The sequence below is a fragment of the Podarcis gaigeae genome, assembly GCF_964106915.1.
Source record: "Podarcis gaigeae genome assembly, chromosome: 12".
NCBI classification, from domain to species: domain Eukaryota; kingdom Metazoa; phylum Chordata; class Lepidosauria; order Squamata; family Lacertidae; genus Podarcis; species Podarcis gaigeae.
In genome coordinates this window covers 37,979,956-37,996,190 of record NC_139688.1, presented here as the reverse complement: position 1 = coordinate 37,996,190, position 16,235 = coordinate 37,979,956, and the positions used below count along the sequence as shown (strand labels likewise).

Genomic DNA, 16,235 nt, shown 5'->3' with positions numbered 1-16,235 from the left:
TCAAAGGTCTCTTTTAAACTGTCAGTCTAACATCAAAAGCCACAAGCAACACCTTCTGAGCCATCAAAGGTTTGTTGTTTACATTGCAGGACACGGACATCTTTGCACAAGCCTTTCTGCCTTCTCCCTTTTTAATTCAAGCTGTAAATTCTGTTTCTACTTCTCAGGTTGGTTCTCTTATACATAACAGCCCTTTCCACTCCTTTAATGTTGTTTTACTTGAGTGAAAATGTGTTCCTTTTCAGTCTCTTGTTCCTCTGTTGCCTGAATATTCTTAGATGACATGGTGGGACAAACTCTGGTAAAAACAGGGCTCTTGTACCTCACTGTATATGCAGGAAAAGGTAGAGCAACTTACACAACATGCAGAAAATGTGGCCAGAGTGGTTCTGCATACCCTCCAAAACCTTGAAGGCAAAAAGCAGGAAACCATCTACCCAGGGTGGCCATTTTGGGTGCTTTGATCTCGAATGATTTCATGCTGCAGTTCCCCTCCCGAAAAGCACATGGAGCCTCCAAACATGTGCTTTTCAAGGCACAAGATCGTGCCCCTGGGGGACAAAGCATTTTTTTCTGGAGAAAAACTGCGGTGCAAAATTGCACGAGATCACAGTGCCCAAAATGGCCACCGTTCTCTCATGAGAAAAGAAATGGGATGTCCCAGCTTTCTTGGGACACTTGCAGGGTATGTGAAATAATCACTTGATAGCTTACCACAGAAGGGAAGCTCTTGCATCTCAGTCCACATTACACCCCAGCTCATAATGTGTTTCCCGCTGACATGGTAAATGTACTCCATGGTTCGTTCAACACACGGATGAGTTCTTTACAGATCTGCCCAACACATATTCTGGGTGCATCAACATGGCTATGCCATAGTCCTTAGAGATGTATTATTTAGTATATGCTCCAAAGGCTGACAGGAATATGACACTGTTTGTGCTTATGTGATGACAGAGGATCGTGGAAGTGCATAGATTGCAGGTTTTAGAGCTACTGACTCATTTGAAACACATGAATGTGTTTGGTTATGTAGATAATGTAGCAGAATCAATTAAAAAGTATACAGAATGTTGTCATATATAATTTTTTTGTTAACACATTTCTGACAATGTATAATTCACAACAAGGGGTAATGTAGGGTTGGCCGTTTGGGGGTGGACCAAAGTTGTTGAGATTTTTTTAGTGATTTTCCTGGACATTTCAGTGATTTCTACCAGGACGCTGTTTGCAAGGGCTGAATACCAGCTATGTCCAGGAAATTACAACCTTGCTGTCTCAAAGTTCTTCTGATTGGAAATTCATCTGAAAGAAATTTCAGTATTAAAACCAAACGTGTGAAATATCTGAATTAGGCCAGCCGGTACAGAGCAGAACAGAAAGGGAACTGCTAAATTGGCTGGGCTTTGCCTTGATCCCTGATTCTGTATGTCTCTCCAATTGTTTATAACCCTACTGCTATATTTTTAGCCATTCATTTTAGCAACCCCATAATTCATTAGGTTCTGCAGGGCTGTTGAAAACTTTGAAATTTAATACAGGGGCATGGCATAAAATAATCAAAGTTATGGCAAAAGGGGAGCGTAGCTCCTAGCAATTCAGATCATGCATTGGTTTTGACATGAACCTTGAAACTTAAGTATTTGGTTCAATAGAAAGAGTTGGTTAATAATTAGTAAAGTGTACCATAAGATTAATGTGTCTGCTGAAGCAGTCTGACCCCCCAAAGAGGCCAATACTGAGGGGAATTATAGATGGATTTTGAAAGCAATAACCTTATGTTTATTACTCACTCAAACCATCTTTTATCCCAGTCAATGCCCTCTTCAAAAAGTGTCATTGCTTTTGTGTTCCCTTGAGGAATTCAAACTGTTCTGTTGTCCAGGGAACTACCTGACCTATAGATCTTAAAATCTCCACCCATCCTCCAAGCAGCAATGCACAATGTTTTCTGAACAAATATCTCTTTTTACATGTCCTACAGAAATGGAACAATTTCTACGAAAGCCCATGAGACTGCTTTTTGTGGGTTTTTGCAACAGCTGTCATCTGTTGTTTCCTTCTTCCACGTGCAACTATTAAATCTTTATCTGATTAGAAGGAAGGCGAAATTATCTTGGAGTTTGGTAACAATTATTTCTGAACAGGCAGTTGAAGGACTGTACCTGATTCTCCCAAGGCACCAATCCTAAATACATACACCTAGAATTAAACACCACGGAAATGGAATTTAATTCACGGGTGCAAGATGAACTTCTGCATACCTGCTATAACCTGGCAAATGCAATTTGCATATGGCAAGAGGTCTTGTGTGAATTGATTGCCTTTCCTGATCCAAGTTCCATGTGTGCAAAGAGTGTTGCACGGTGTGGGTGGAAAAGCCCTGCATCTAGTTGAGGGCTGCACATGCACAGTTTTTACCTAAATCAGGACCACATGTACAAACTCAGTACTGTTGAGTGTTGCATTGTTGAGCACCCCTTCTGAGGAATGGAAGAACTGATTCCAGGCATCTCAATTGTTCCTCTCTGAAAGTGTCGATCAGTACTGTCAAAGCTGGTAGCATTCCTTCACCACCATCTCTTTTCATACACAAGAGTCTCTACTTAAGGGCCAATGTATGTATATATTTAAATCACAAATGACAATTGGCTATGTCCATCTCAATTATTTGTGCACTGCTTCTTTTGTTAGTTAGTATCCATCTTGTATATACGCTTCCTTCAAATTTCTATCTAGTGGGTCAGACATTGCATTCCAAGCAATGAGAAATTCAGATCCATCTCTTAATGATTTCACTTTCTTCTTTCTCTGGTATTACCATTCTAGAGTCCCACAACTTTTCACCTTGGCACCATTTGTCACTATCCTGTAACTTCTGTGTGTGGTTTTTTTTTAGCCCACGTGATCTTAGAAATTGGATTTTTGATCAGGATGCCAACCAAGACAGAGCATCCATAATTGCCATCCGTTACTTTACTTGGTACCCCCAAATTAAGACCAATCACTCAAGGTCCCATTACCTTGAGACTCTGATCTTCCCACAACTATACAGGGCCTTTGTAGAACTAAGATTCCAACAGATGCCCTCAGCATATTTAGTGTGATGGCCTGGGAATCCGATTCAGAGGCTGAACCGGAGGAATCCCAGCCTGCACAGGAGTCCCCGCCTCCAGGGCCGGTTGAGCTGGGTGAATCCACTCGGGCTCCGGAGGCGATTGAGGACGCATTTCCTACAGGTGCACCTCTCCCAGCCCTGTCAGGGGAAAGTGAGTCTCCCCCTGGGTCCAGTAACCCACTGGCCTTTCCTGAGCTGCAGAGGCTCAGGGCAGAGAGGCGGAGGGAACTGGTTTCTCCCAGGAGGAGTGCTCGCCTTAAGGCCAGGAGAGGCGGGTCACCTGGGGGCCGGGACTGCCCCTGGCCTCAGAGAAGATAAAGGCCAGTCAGCCTGGTCTTCATCGTTGAAGAGCTGTTTCGGCCAGCACCCAGTCCTGTTTCCCCAGAGTTCCTGTCCTTGCCCGGTTCCTCGCTGTGGACCCCGCTTCGCCCGTGGAGGACTGTCTGCCGACCCTTGACTCAGGTCCTGGACCTCGCCCCACGGTAACCTTCCCCCCTGGACCAGCACATTTAGAGAGGAGATACCAGGGAATTCTCCATATGGATCACAAATGAATACATGGATCTCCTCAGGTAGAAGACATTACACACTATCTGTTGATTTGCCCCCTGCACACAACACCCAGAAGAAAATTTATATCGCCATTTCTTAATTGGCTTCCGGGTTGATCCACACAGGAAGTGATAGGAACTCCTAGCAGATAAACACCTGTACATTACACAACAGGTAGCCAAGAAGCTCCGTTCCAGCTATGTGAATGCACCTCATTCTTAAATTTTAATGTTGTAAATTTCCTTTATATTGTTAACTGCTGCAGGTTACGTTATATGATTTTAGATGAAAGTTTTTCTTTTATTCTCTGTCGTCCATTGTAGACCTTTGACTACATACAATAGACTACATACAATAGACCTCTGTCGTCCATGTAGACCTTTGACTACATACAATAAAATTGACTGTTATACAGAATGTATAATTTCACCTTTGATACCAAGACTTTTTTTTTTTAAGGATTGCAGGTTGTTTTAAATGGTTTTTAATGTTGTGTTTTAGATTGTTGGAATCTGCCCAGGGACTTTAGGATGAAAGGTGAGTAAATAATAATTTTAATCAGCTTTGCTCCTCTGCTGTGTTTAAATCTGGATGGCATTCTAGAGAAAAAAACTTCATGCAAACTTCCTCAGTTGTTTCACATCTAACTTTAATGTTTAATCTTATATTCAGCTTGGTTTCAGTTTTGCTCTAGGTATTGAATTAACCTGGTGGATTTTATCCCACTGAGATTGAAAAATCCCTCAACGGTAAAAATAAAAATGTTGCTTTCCTATATGACTGATTCTCCATAACGTCCATAAAAATTTTATAGTAATGACATGTAGGTTGCTATGGTATATAAAACAAACAAACCATGGCACATACATGGTCAAATGTTGCCCCAAAACACATGTGAAAGGCTAGTTATTTCAATACATTTTGCAGCAATACACCTGAACAGCTGAAAACCTCGTGCGACAGACACTTTTGCAGCTGCTATATGGCAGCAGACACATGAATACTCTGTGGGAAATACTGCTGTAACTCACAGAAATGGGTCCTGCGGCATAAAGTGTGGATCTGCCTTGAGATATATTCATAACCGTAGGCTTCTTAAACCTGAAAATTTGATTCAAGCTCTTTGGAAGGTGGCAACTGGTGCAAGCAATGATACCTAAATTTAGAAACGTGTTTGAACTTCTACCCCAACACAATCCACTTTAGGTTCTCAGCATAGATTCCTGAAGTACAATGTCCACCTTGATGCAGATTTTTTGTTTTAATAGTCCTTGATATAAAGTTAAGGTGCCAATGAGCAATGCCAGATTTACAAATGAGCTAAACAAGCTAAAGCTTAGGGCCCCACTCTTTTTGGGGCCCCCCAAAAAAATTAAAGGAAAAAAACCCTGGATGTACATTTCCAAAATATAAGATAAAAAAGAAATAAAATAAAACCTACATACAGCAACAGTGTTTTGCTCCTATGATGTAAGAAATGGGCCCCGCCTGATAGCCTGCTCCCTAAAATATCACTGGTTTGCTCCTTTCTATATACCGGGTGCCCACATTCTGCAAGGACTGGTTGCAGGGCAACATGTGCAAATGGCTTTAGATACCTATTAGGTCCATAAATTACCATACATCATATATTCAACACAAAAAACAGCGACAATTTGTTGTTGACAAAGGACAGCTGGACATATAAAGGGCCCCATTACTTTCAGTGGCTTAGGGCCTCATCAAAGCTAAATCCGGCCCTGCCAACGAGTACAGAAAGAGCTGGAGAAAATCAAAACCAACATAAAAGACAACGCGAACATTTGATTTTTTAAACCTGAATTTATATCACAGAATATATTTTGAGGAAGTTCTACCTGTGCTTGCCCGCCTGTGTGCAGGGGTGGATGTGGCGAGGTCTGATGGTGCGCTGGGTGCGCATGAAGGTGAGCGTGAGAGTGGTGGTGGGGGTGGTTCTGCTGGTGATGCGTCTGAGGGTGGTGCGCTGGGTGCTGATGCTGGTGTGGATATGGGTGATGAGGTGGAAGTGCCTGGTGCTGATGCGGATGTGTGTGCATATGGTGGTGAGCTGTCTGGTCCTGTCGGGAGCTCATCATCTCCATCATATGGCCCATGCTGTTCATATTTCCATTTGACATCCCTGCAGGATGGTGAGTCAATGCTGCCTTCAACCTCTGCAACAACAAAAAAAGAGTTTGTTTATAAAGGCAGTCCACAGGCGAGGAGACGTCATATTCGTTCTTTGCATTTGTTGGCCGCTACAAAAGAAAGGTTTCAAAGCAACGTGACAAAATACAACAATTAAAATCATCATAAAATTATCCATAAAGTTTATATGTGGCTAAGATTTGTTGCAACCATTGTCGGTTTTGTTAACTGACAAAATGCAGCCACAATTAAACACTCGGTAGCCCTGTTAGAATCTCATTTGAAGGTGGAAATGTGAATATTCCTGAGGGAAGCAGAACCAAAATTACACCAGAAAGCAGTGGAGGAACTGAAAAAAGTGCTGGAAAAATTACACTGATTAACACCAAATTATTCCTCAAGCGTTTTGAGAATAGGATGCTGAAAATGGAATTAAAAAAATATATAATTCAATACAATATTCTCACATTTAAAGCACAGCCATTTAATGCAACCATATGGTGATGTAGGAATTGTTTTGTTAAAGGGTGCTCAGTGGAACCTCAGTGGAACCTCAGATTCGAATCCAAGGAACTGTGAGCTGAGGTAAAAATGAGGGCTGGTGGCAGATGATGGGCCTTACAGCACCACAACAGAGCTTGTTTATAACAGCCTTCAGCATATAAACCACTGTGGATCATAAAAAGGACTTGCTCAAGGGCTGTGCTCACAGAGTAACTTTTCTGGATTTGGAGACATTTTTTCTCAAAATCTGCTATATTGGAAATATCCCTTCAGTAAGTTAAAGGCTCTTTCTGTTAGCAGATGAAACACCCAAGATCTCTGGATCAAAGCTGTATTTGTTTGTGACATTTTGTATACCGTTCTTTAAAATAAAACTATTATTTATTTCAAGGTGTCTTAGAATAACAATTCAAACAGCAGAGGCACAACAGCACTTAAATAAAAATCAATAATCTTTTAAAAGGCTCTTAAAATGCCACTATTCTATAAATATCAATTAGTATATGGTTACAATAAAAATATGCACCAACTATGCCTGGTATTAAATAATAAAAGTCACCGTTCATCTACACATAAACATAACCTGATTCATAAAAAGAGGAGGAAAATATTCAAAATGCCATATAAACAAGGATTCAACACATCCAAAGCTAAAAGTCTTTTTTAGAAAACCCACTAGGTTTCTTTCTTTTATATTTTAGTAATACTGTGCTCTTACTTTTGCCTTCTTTGTTTATGCTGAGGTTCCATTGAAAACATATATATATATGACATGATGTGCTTACATGAAAACCTCATGTTTTAAATTGAGTGTTGATTTGTTTGTTTGTCTGTTTAATTGGTTTTTAATGGCCTCTGATGCATTAGTTAATTTGGAATGCTCCCGTATGAAATTTGTTTTAAAACCCAGTATTTCTAGGTTCTCCTTTTGAGGTTTGTCTCTGTCGACGTGCATATCTCCTATTTGGAAAAAGTTCGGAAGTGTGGGGATGAAGGAAGCACAAATCACTCATCCAGTTTCCTCCAAATGTCTGGTGTAGCTTTTGTCTGACAATGCCAGGGACTGAACAATGGGATGTGCTTTTCTGTTTCAGAACCTAAGAGCCTGGAATGTAACAAGTTATCAGCCACACTCAAATAAAACAGCAACTGTTTCCATCAGACTAAAAGGTTAATTGCTGGCATTAAGGAAAAAACAATGGTGAGAATATTGAAATATTTGCTGGAGCAACCAAACATTAAATGCACATTGTAGTCCTCATCTTTTATTTTACCTTAGGGATAATTCTTCAGCTTTAATATAGGTGAAATATGTCAACCTGTCTGGGTGCAGCAGCTCTGATTTCACTTAACTTATTGTGGAATAATCAATTTCCGTAGTTATGAAAAGGCAACAATGCTACCAACCTCCTGTTTTGAACTCAAGACGGCTAATGCCTTTTGGTTCAGGGGCATAAAGTGATCTCTTTCCAGGAATAGGATTGTTTTGTTTCAGTTCGTGTGATCAACAGATTTCAGATATCCGTTTCATTCAGTTTTGCCGTACACATCAGATGAAAGAATTCCTCCATACCAGACTTTAAACGTGAATAATTCACCACATGCAGGCAGGCCTCTGGACTGCAGCCAGCAGAGCACAAAATATGTGATACAAGTGTTGATAAAGTATCACAGGCAGAACTCAATTCTTAAAATAAGCTTTAGCTGCTTCTTCTGCTATAAAGTACTGTTCAAAGTTCAAAAGCCTGCATTCATTTTCAACACCAAGTTTCCCCTTATCCGCTTTGCGTATCTCACATTTTCACCTAATAACCATCCAAAAACAGCATGGCATTTGCCAAACAACCACTTATTTCAGAGAAGCATATTTTTCTCCACTTGTTAGGAATTTTCTGGGAAAGAGAGAGTCTTCCCCTAGATTCCTCCTTGACTTCCGCTACTGCTACACAACCCTTATTCACACAGTGATCTGTCGGACATGGTCACACATTTCTCTTTAAGAGTGCTTGCAACTTAATGTTATTTGCAAAAGAGAGACATGGAGGGGAGATACCAGGGGGCAGTGCAGATGCAGAGGAGGTAAGGCTGCTTTGGCCCAGGATCAGGAACGTTTTTGTTGGAGAAGAGACCAAATGCAACATTTCACCCACTCAAGATGGCTGCACATCCCCCTCACGTTCAGAAAAACAACAACGACAAATAAAGAAGAAAATATGGAGGGCGGCACACATCAATACTTTAGTAACCTTAGTTTCTCAGTATGTGTAACTCAGGAATCCAACTCAAGCAATACAATATTGAGTTTTCATCCATTTAAACAGGGATGAGGAACTGTGGCCCTCCAGATGTCATCATTCTGACTTGGCTATGGTGGCTGGAGCTGGTTGCAGCTGGGAGTCTAACAATAACATCTGGATGGCTTCAGGTTCTTGCCCCCCTGTATTAAAATGTACTATACCGGGTTACATATACTTCAGGTTACAGACTCCACTAACCCAGAAATAGTACCTCAGGTTAAGAACTTTGCTTCAGGATGAAAACAGAAATTGCGCGGTGGCGGCGCAGCAGCAGTGGGAAGCCCCATTAGCTAAAGTGGTGCTTCAGGTTAAGAACAGTTTCAGGTTAAGAACAGACCTCCGGAATGAATTAAATACTTAATCTGAGGTACCACTGTATTTCACACAGCATATACAGAGACCAGCATGAACAGACTCATTTCCATCTGAAGGGTTCTTCAGGCACTGTGGTGGTGATCTCCCTGGAACAGAGTTACTTTTGGCTAATCCAGAACTGACCGACCTAGTTATGCTCATCTCTATTCAAGTCAATAGGACTAATTGAGTTTTACCATGTTTAAATATCCCTCCTTTTCCCCATTACACCGGGAATCCAATTTGGGCGCACAGGTTGGTCATGATGACGATGCGCAAAAACTCTCTCAGCCAAAAAGCAAAGCAAAAAAAACACACCTCCCACTTGTTTTATAGATCTGGTATCTTTACTTTGGACAACTGCGCCATAAATTAGGTTATCTGTCCCCAATTAACTTACTGAAAAACAGAAGCACTGCAGCCACTCAAAAAGCAAAACAAGCAACTTATCAAGGCATTCTAATTCATTCTTACCTCCATTACTAAAACAAAAATGCACCCAGCTCCGCTGCCCGCGGTCTTTGCTGTACACTGAAATGGAGTATCTCTTCGTTTAGGCTAATTTTTTAAAAAATGAACACAAATTCTATCATAGCCACAAAATAGCTGGTGGTAGTAGCTGACGAAACTCACCAAGGCAAGATATAGAAAAATACACCAATCTAAGTCATTTTCAAGCAAGGCATTCTTTTCCAAAGCCAAATCTGTGGCATTAAAAGGGTTGGATAACTACCACTATTTTGGTAAAAGTCCAGTAACGTTATATTAAAGAGTGTTTATTCTGCCCAAATATAAAACTCCCACAAACCCCTATTTGCCAGAATTTTTATAAATGGTGACTATTAGTCTGTAGATGTGCCCACGCACTGTTTGTCCAAATGATCCTACTTTGATGGTGAACTGCACCACTTGCCATTATAAACTGCACACTCCCCAAACTCTCTTCCCCTTTCCCCAAAGTGTCAGGGATGAAAAAGACCTTAATGTGTGAAGGAACACCCAGCTCCAAATGCACACACACACACACACACACACACACACACACAACTATGAAAGCTGTGAATTTGATTCTCAGTAGAATACATTATTCTGTTTTCTTTCCACAGACCCTTCAGCCACATCTATTTATTTGAGATTGCAAATCAAGAGAGGCAGGGAGAATCTTGACGTGCAGCTGGTTTCTGTCAATAGGGGTCATTTGTATGTGGTCTCTGTACTTTACAAGCTCCTTGTTCACTTTTCCCAATGGGAGGGTGGGCCAGCTGCCCTGGATCCAAATTCTGGTAAGAGACCAGCTATCTACCTCATCTTATCCCATAGCAACAACAGCAACTGCCCAACCCCTCTTTAACTTCATGCTTAGGTCAGCGCTCCATTGACAGGAGTGTTACGGAACCCCTGCAGAACATTTATCAGACACACACAACGACACACCATGTTATTGCCCTGAATGAGAAGTATTTGAGGAAACATTTTTATTCCTCTATTTGAGGAAACATTTTTATTCTTCTGCTTTAAGAACAGGCGCTTAAGACCTTTGTAAAACTGAAGCCTTTGCAAAATAAAGCGAAATTGCACCACCCGCAACATGGGCACTGCAATATCAAATTATCTTACATGCATTAGCCAGCATTATTGGAATAATGTAGACAAAACGTCTTAGATATTGCCAAGTGCTGCTGAGATTCTAATTCATAATATTTCAAGTGGGATCTGCAATGCAAAGTCTTCTTCTTTACTGTTCTAGGCAGCAATGCCCTTTTCCATGATACTCCATTTCAGCTTCCCATCCACACATTTCTGGCCACCCCCTGGCAATGACCAGGCTGTATTTGGAGGCTACAGAACATACTCAAACCTCACTGAACTGTTTTTAGGGGTCCTCCATATATGGGTTTTGCTTTTTTAAAGAAAGATTTGCACTTAAATCAACCTTGGGGTCCCCCAAGCCTACTGATATTTCCTCACATGCACAACTAAATAAATATATGTATTTATAGACATCTATTGCCCAGCCTTTACCACAGAGTCCTAGGGCAGGTCATGTATAGCTCATTATAATGAAACCAGGCAACATCTTCTGCCCCCAGGTTTTAGCTAGATAATCCGCGACAAAGAAACTTGAAATTGCATTACAAAAACAGTTGCATGTTGCAGCAAGGTTACAAGGGCAAGCTAGGTGGTAGACAACTACTGATACATTTAAATTAACCTCTTTTAGTAGTTTAAATTTTGTATCTTTTAAAGTACGGTTGTGAATTTTTCTCAAAGTTTATTTCATAAAACCCGTGTTTGGGTTTTATGAAATAAATAATAATAAACGCATGGCCTGGTGTTGGTTAGCTCAGTGGGTTAGAACATGGTGTTGATAATGCCAGGGCTGCAGGTTCGATTTCCCATAAGGCACAGCTACATATTCCTGACAGGACCTACAATTCCTGACAGGGGTTGGACTAGATGATCAGCAGGGTTTCTTCCAACTCTTATGATTCTATGTACAGTGATAGGCTTGTGTCAGTGGTGGCCCTAACAGGCCATCAAACTGAAGCACATGCATTTCACATTTCCCCATAATCTTTTAGGTGGCTTGCTAATGCAGTGCTATTCCATCAAGCTTTGGGTATGTGGAGGTGTAGATTTGTATTTATTTACTACTATTATAGGGACTCAGGTGGCGCTGTGGGTTAAAGCCTCAGCGCCTAGGACTTGCCGATCGAAAGGTCGGCGGTTCGAATCCCTGCGGCGGGGTGCGCTCCCGCTGCTCGGTCCCAGCGCCTGCCAACCTAGCAGTTCGAAAGCACCTCCGGGTGCAAGTAGATAAATAGGGACCGCTTACTGGCGGGAAGGTAAACGGCGTTTCCGTGTGCGGCTCTGGCTCGCCAGAGCAGCGATGTCACGCTGGCCACGTGACCCGGAAGTGTCTCCGGACAGCGCTGGCCCCTGGCCTCTTGAGTGAGATGGGCGCACAACCCCAGAGTCTGGCAAGACTGGCCCGTACGGGCAGGGGTACCTTTACCTTTACCTTTACTACTATTATCCAATGTTTTGATGGACTGCTGCTGATTTTTGACATTTGGATCATACTGTGTGATTTGGCCTTTTTTTAAAAAAAATTAAATCATGTAATGGGCACTAGCTACCATGTGGATATTTTCTATGGAAAGGAACGTTTTGATAGGTAAATAAAGAAATACATTTATGTTGATATTTCACTGCCTTTTAAGATGAATGTCATGAGATACAGAAGAAGCACAGGAACAAATCTTATCCCGTGCTTTTCCACCAAACCCTTTAGAGGCAGACAAGATGAAGCTGCTTTTTGTAAACCAGAATTCCACTCAAGATTCGTAAAAAAATATATAAGCTGAATATAATTCATCTCTATCCAGCAACAGAACTGAAGATACTTAACGATGACATTTCAGAAATGGATAGAGCTGTTTATGATGATGACATGTAAGGAACAGCATTCTTTTCTGTACAGAAAACGCCTAATGATTTCAAGAGGGGGACAGCCGTTCCAAAAATCCACATCAAGGTCTATGTCTTAGTTTAGACAATGCTAATTTGCTAATCTCTGTAATTAGTCCCAGGCTTGTGCCCCTTCTGTTCTCCAACACAGAGACTTACAACAGTTGGGATAATGACCTGAACTGCTGGGCCGAGCTAATTGGGAGTCAGAGTGGAGAGCCAATGTTAAGGATTTGGTTCTATGGGCGGGGCATTGCTCAGTCCGCAATGAAATACGATGTGGATGGAATTTCTGACCAAAATTGGCAGGATTCTATTAAGTAGGCATCATCTGCCCAGTCCAAGCATAAACCATACTCACGTTGGGGGAAATTAATGTGTCATTAAGTGCTGTGAGTGGAGGTGAAAGCTTGTAAACCCTGAAAGACCAGAGAGTCTCCTTCTTTAATGGGCATACCTCGTAGTAACAAAATGGACGCCATTAACTGGCTGGCACAGTTTTTCAGCAGTAATATCTACAAAAACACCCAATTTGTTGTCTTATTAGAAGCCTCGTCTTCTTAAAAGCTGCTAGGCTTCCCTTAGTAGCTTCACCTCTTTCAGACTATGCAGGGTGAAGGGGGAAAGAAGAAAATAAGTGGATTTTGCAACCATTGCAACATGTTGGGAAGAAAATGAAATAAAATAATTTGTTGGTGTAGGCCGCATGCCACTGAACAAAGTTCATATGGATCCTAATGAGTGTACTTCTTTTCTCCTTTCTCACTGCTAAAGAACTGGACCACAATCCCCAAAGGAGGATAGTGCTGGGATATGGCCAGTAGCCCAAAGACAGGACAAGCCTAAATTTAACAAATCTGAATGGGGAAAACGGCAAATGTACAGGTGCTGATGGGGCCTAGGTCAACTCCTTCGCAGTCTTTGTTCAGGACAGGTATTACAAGTGGCTCTAGGTCAGGGTTTCCCAAACCTGGATCTCCAGCTGTTTTTAGACTACAACACCCATTATCCCTGACCACTGGTCCTGCTAGCTAGGGGTGATGGGAGTTGTAGTCCAAAAAAGAGCTGGAGACTCAAGTTTGGGAAATCCAGCTCTAGGTGACCCTTCCTTAGATCTTTGTATACAATATCGCTATACCCACTGTCCGGAAAACTTGCAACAGCTCTGCTTATTATTTGGAGATCATGGCTATACAGACCCAGAGAACAGTTCACATTTTCTTGTCTGGTGTGTGTGAGAGAGAAACCCTATCAGAGCAGCCCTAAAGCTGTTTGGCATTAAGCAGAGATACCACTGGAGAAAGCAGACACTGCAGTATTAAGCTAGCAAACCACATCACACACCCCATTCATTTTAACAAGTATCTTGCGGGCTTAAGCTGTGGCAACCTCGGATCTGAACGCGCCTTGCCGGTGGAACAGATGATCTCCCTTTCCCACAGAATGCTTGCATCTTACCACAGTCTAGGAGCTTATCTGCTATCAGCCTGGGCAAATGAAATAATTTCTTCTCGTACAGCTACTTCTCCTTGGAAGACTGCCAATGTGTAGAAGGCCGGTTGTGGGAGAGGCAGACTCAGTGGTGGTTGGTTCAAACAAGGGGGTTAAGGTGACTGCATCTTTTCTAGTTATTTTCCCTCCTGTGGTTAAAGCCAGGAGAGATAATTTATCCCATGTTTTGATGGTGCTCCAGTTGGCAGCAAAGAGAGCTGTTTATTAATTTGCTCAGTCCACCTATTTATCAGCGCAGGGCTTAAAGGTGCAGTCAAGCTGTGCTGGTTTCAGGAAAATTGAGGAACAGAAGCGTTTTTCAGCCGTGTTGCTCTGACAGTGCATGCCAATCGCATCTTTTGGTGTGAAAGGGCCTTACTATGGAAGATGACAAGTGAATTTTCTGCGTTTCGGGGGTAGACTTCTAGTGATGTCTGTCTTTCTCAAAACCTACCCAGAATTAGGGATGGAAGCAATTGTCAGTTGTAGTTCTCTCTCTTTTGTCATTTTTCTACTCTGAAATTCAGTTCTTCACATTTCCACAGCAACTTGTGTTTTTAAAAACATAATCTTCATGGTGCAGTGCAAATTTCTCCTCAGAAACACAATTTTCTATGGAGTTTTGCCTAATGCACATGCTTTTGCAAGCAATTTCCCCTAATATAAGTTAGGTTACTTTCACTATGTTATTCATTTTCATGCACAATTTCCATATATATATATATATATATATATATATATATATATATATATATAGTAAACATTGGCTGGCTGGAGAATTGCATCACAAAATTTGGATAAGTGTGAATTCTAAAGGTTAGTTGTTTTGGTCTGTGCTTTTTTTTTTAGATTTACCATTAAATATGAACTGAATCACCCCGCCCCCTTTATTCATACCCTTCATTCCTCCCTTTCAAACACACATGGGTGAAATACTTATAATAATATAATCATAGAATTTTGTAGTTAGAAGGGACCACAAGACATGTAGTCCAACTCCTGCATTGCAAAAATCTCCTGAGAATAAGAGTCTCATGCTCTACTGATTGAGCTAACTTTAAAAAAGAAGAAAGGTAAGCATTTAGGAAATAACATATTTTCTTTCAGAATTTGCATTTGATTTTTAAAAGCCTTGTAACTTTTCTGTTAGCGCCACCCTTATAGCATGACCCAGTGCTATAATTATGACATGCAGTCTACACATAATGGGCAGAGAAGTTGCTTTACTGTGTTTCTCACTTAAATTTTTTTTTTTCAGAAGAAAACAGGAAGATGAAGAACATTATTGAAGAATGAATACAAAACACTATGTGAAAGCAAAAGTGGTCAAAAGGTGGGACATTGGTTTTGGGTGGTGAATTTCTTTCCATAACTCATTAGTTATGAGACTAGATGAATTTCTCCATGCTGTTGTGGAATGCGCTGGAATGTGTGTTTTTTAATTTCTTTATTTTATTTAAAAACATTTTTCAACTGCTTAATATTCTTTTTAAAAAACCCAAGCTGCATAAAAATAGAAAAAATAAAATACAAGTAGCATCAAAACAGAGACACAGTATAAAAACTAGTAAAGCAGGATTATAAAAACAGGAATTCAGTCGGAGAAAGCCTGGTTGAAAAGACAAGTCCATACAGGACTGTGTTTTATGTATGGCAGTTGGAAGTGCCTTTTTTTTTGTATATCCTCTTGATTAGTCTTTTTTGGGAAGTTTTACATTAAAAGTGAAACAAAACTTTTAGAACTCTAAAAAAATTGCAGGAATAATAATAATAATAATAATAATAATAATAATAATAATAATTTATTATTTGTACCCCGCCCATCTCATTGGGTTTCCCCAGCCACTCTGGGCGGCTTCCAACAAAGATAAAAGATACACTAAAATGTATCATAGGATACATGACCATAGGAAGTTATGCTGTCCATTAAATCAGAAACGACACCAATATCCGATAGGAGCCATAAAAACTCATGCAACCATTTCATCCACAATTTCCCACAGTCCCTTACTAATTGTATTTGCTTTGTGTTGCCTTTCTCTTTTTTTTAAATCAAAACGATTGGCATAGGAAGATTTTAAGAGCAGACTGTACTTTGGATTCTGGTGTGCATTTGGGCACATTTCAGTTGCTTCGAGTGAGAAGACGTTGCTTTTCTTGCTTCTGCTCATATGAAGAAATGCCTTCTTCATCGCACACAAACCCACAAAGTTCTAATTTAGACCTTCATATTTCTACTGATATAGCTAAGTGTTTTATTCTTTTAAATGGCATGGCACAAGCACATATCAGAACGGCTC

At 40.8% G+C, this 16,235-nt stretch overlaps 1 protein-coding gene across 8 annotated transcripts in view; it reads right to left on the bottom strand.

Moving 5' to 3' along the window:
* CREB5 (cAMP responsive element binding protein 5) overlaps nucleotides 1-16,235 on the bottom strand; it is a 264,608-nt gene that overhangs the window by 9,538 nt on the left and 238,835 nt on the right. For all 8 annotated transcript variants that reach the window (XM_083705954.1, XM_083705953.1, XM_083705955.1 and 5 more), the window contains one exon: nucleotides 5,527-5,844. In XM_083705954.1, coding sequence (XP_083562080.1) covers nucleotides 5,527-5,844 — 318 coding nt within the window. The remainder of the gene's footprint in view (nucleotides 1-5,526; nucleotides 5,845-16,235) is intronic.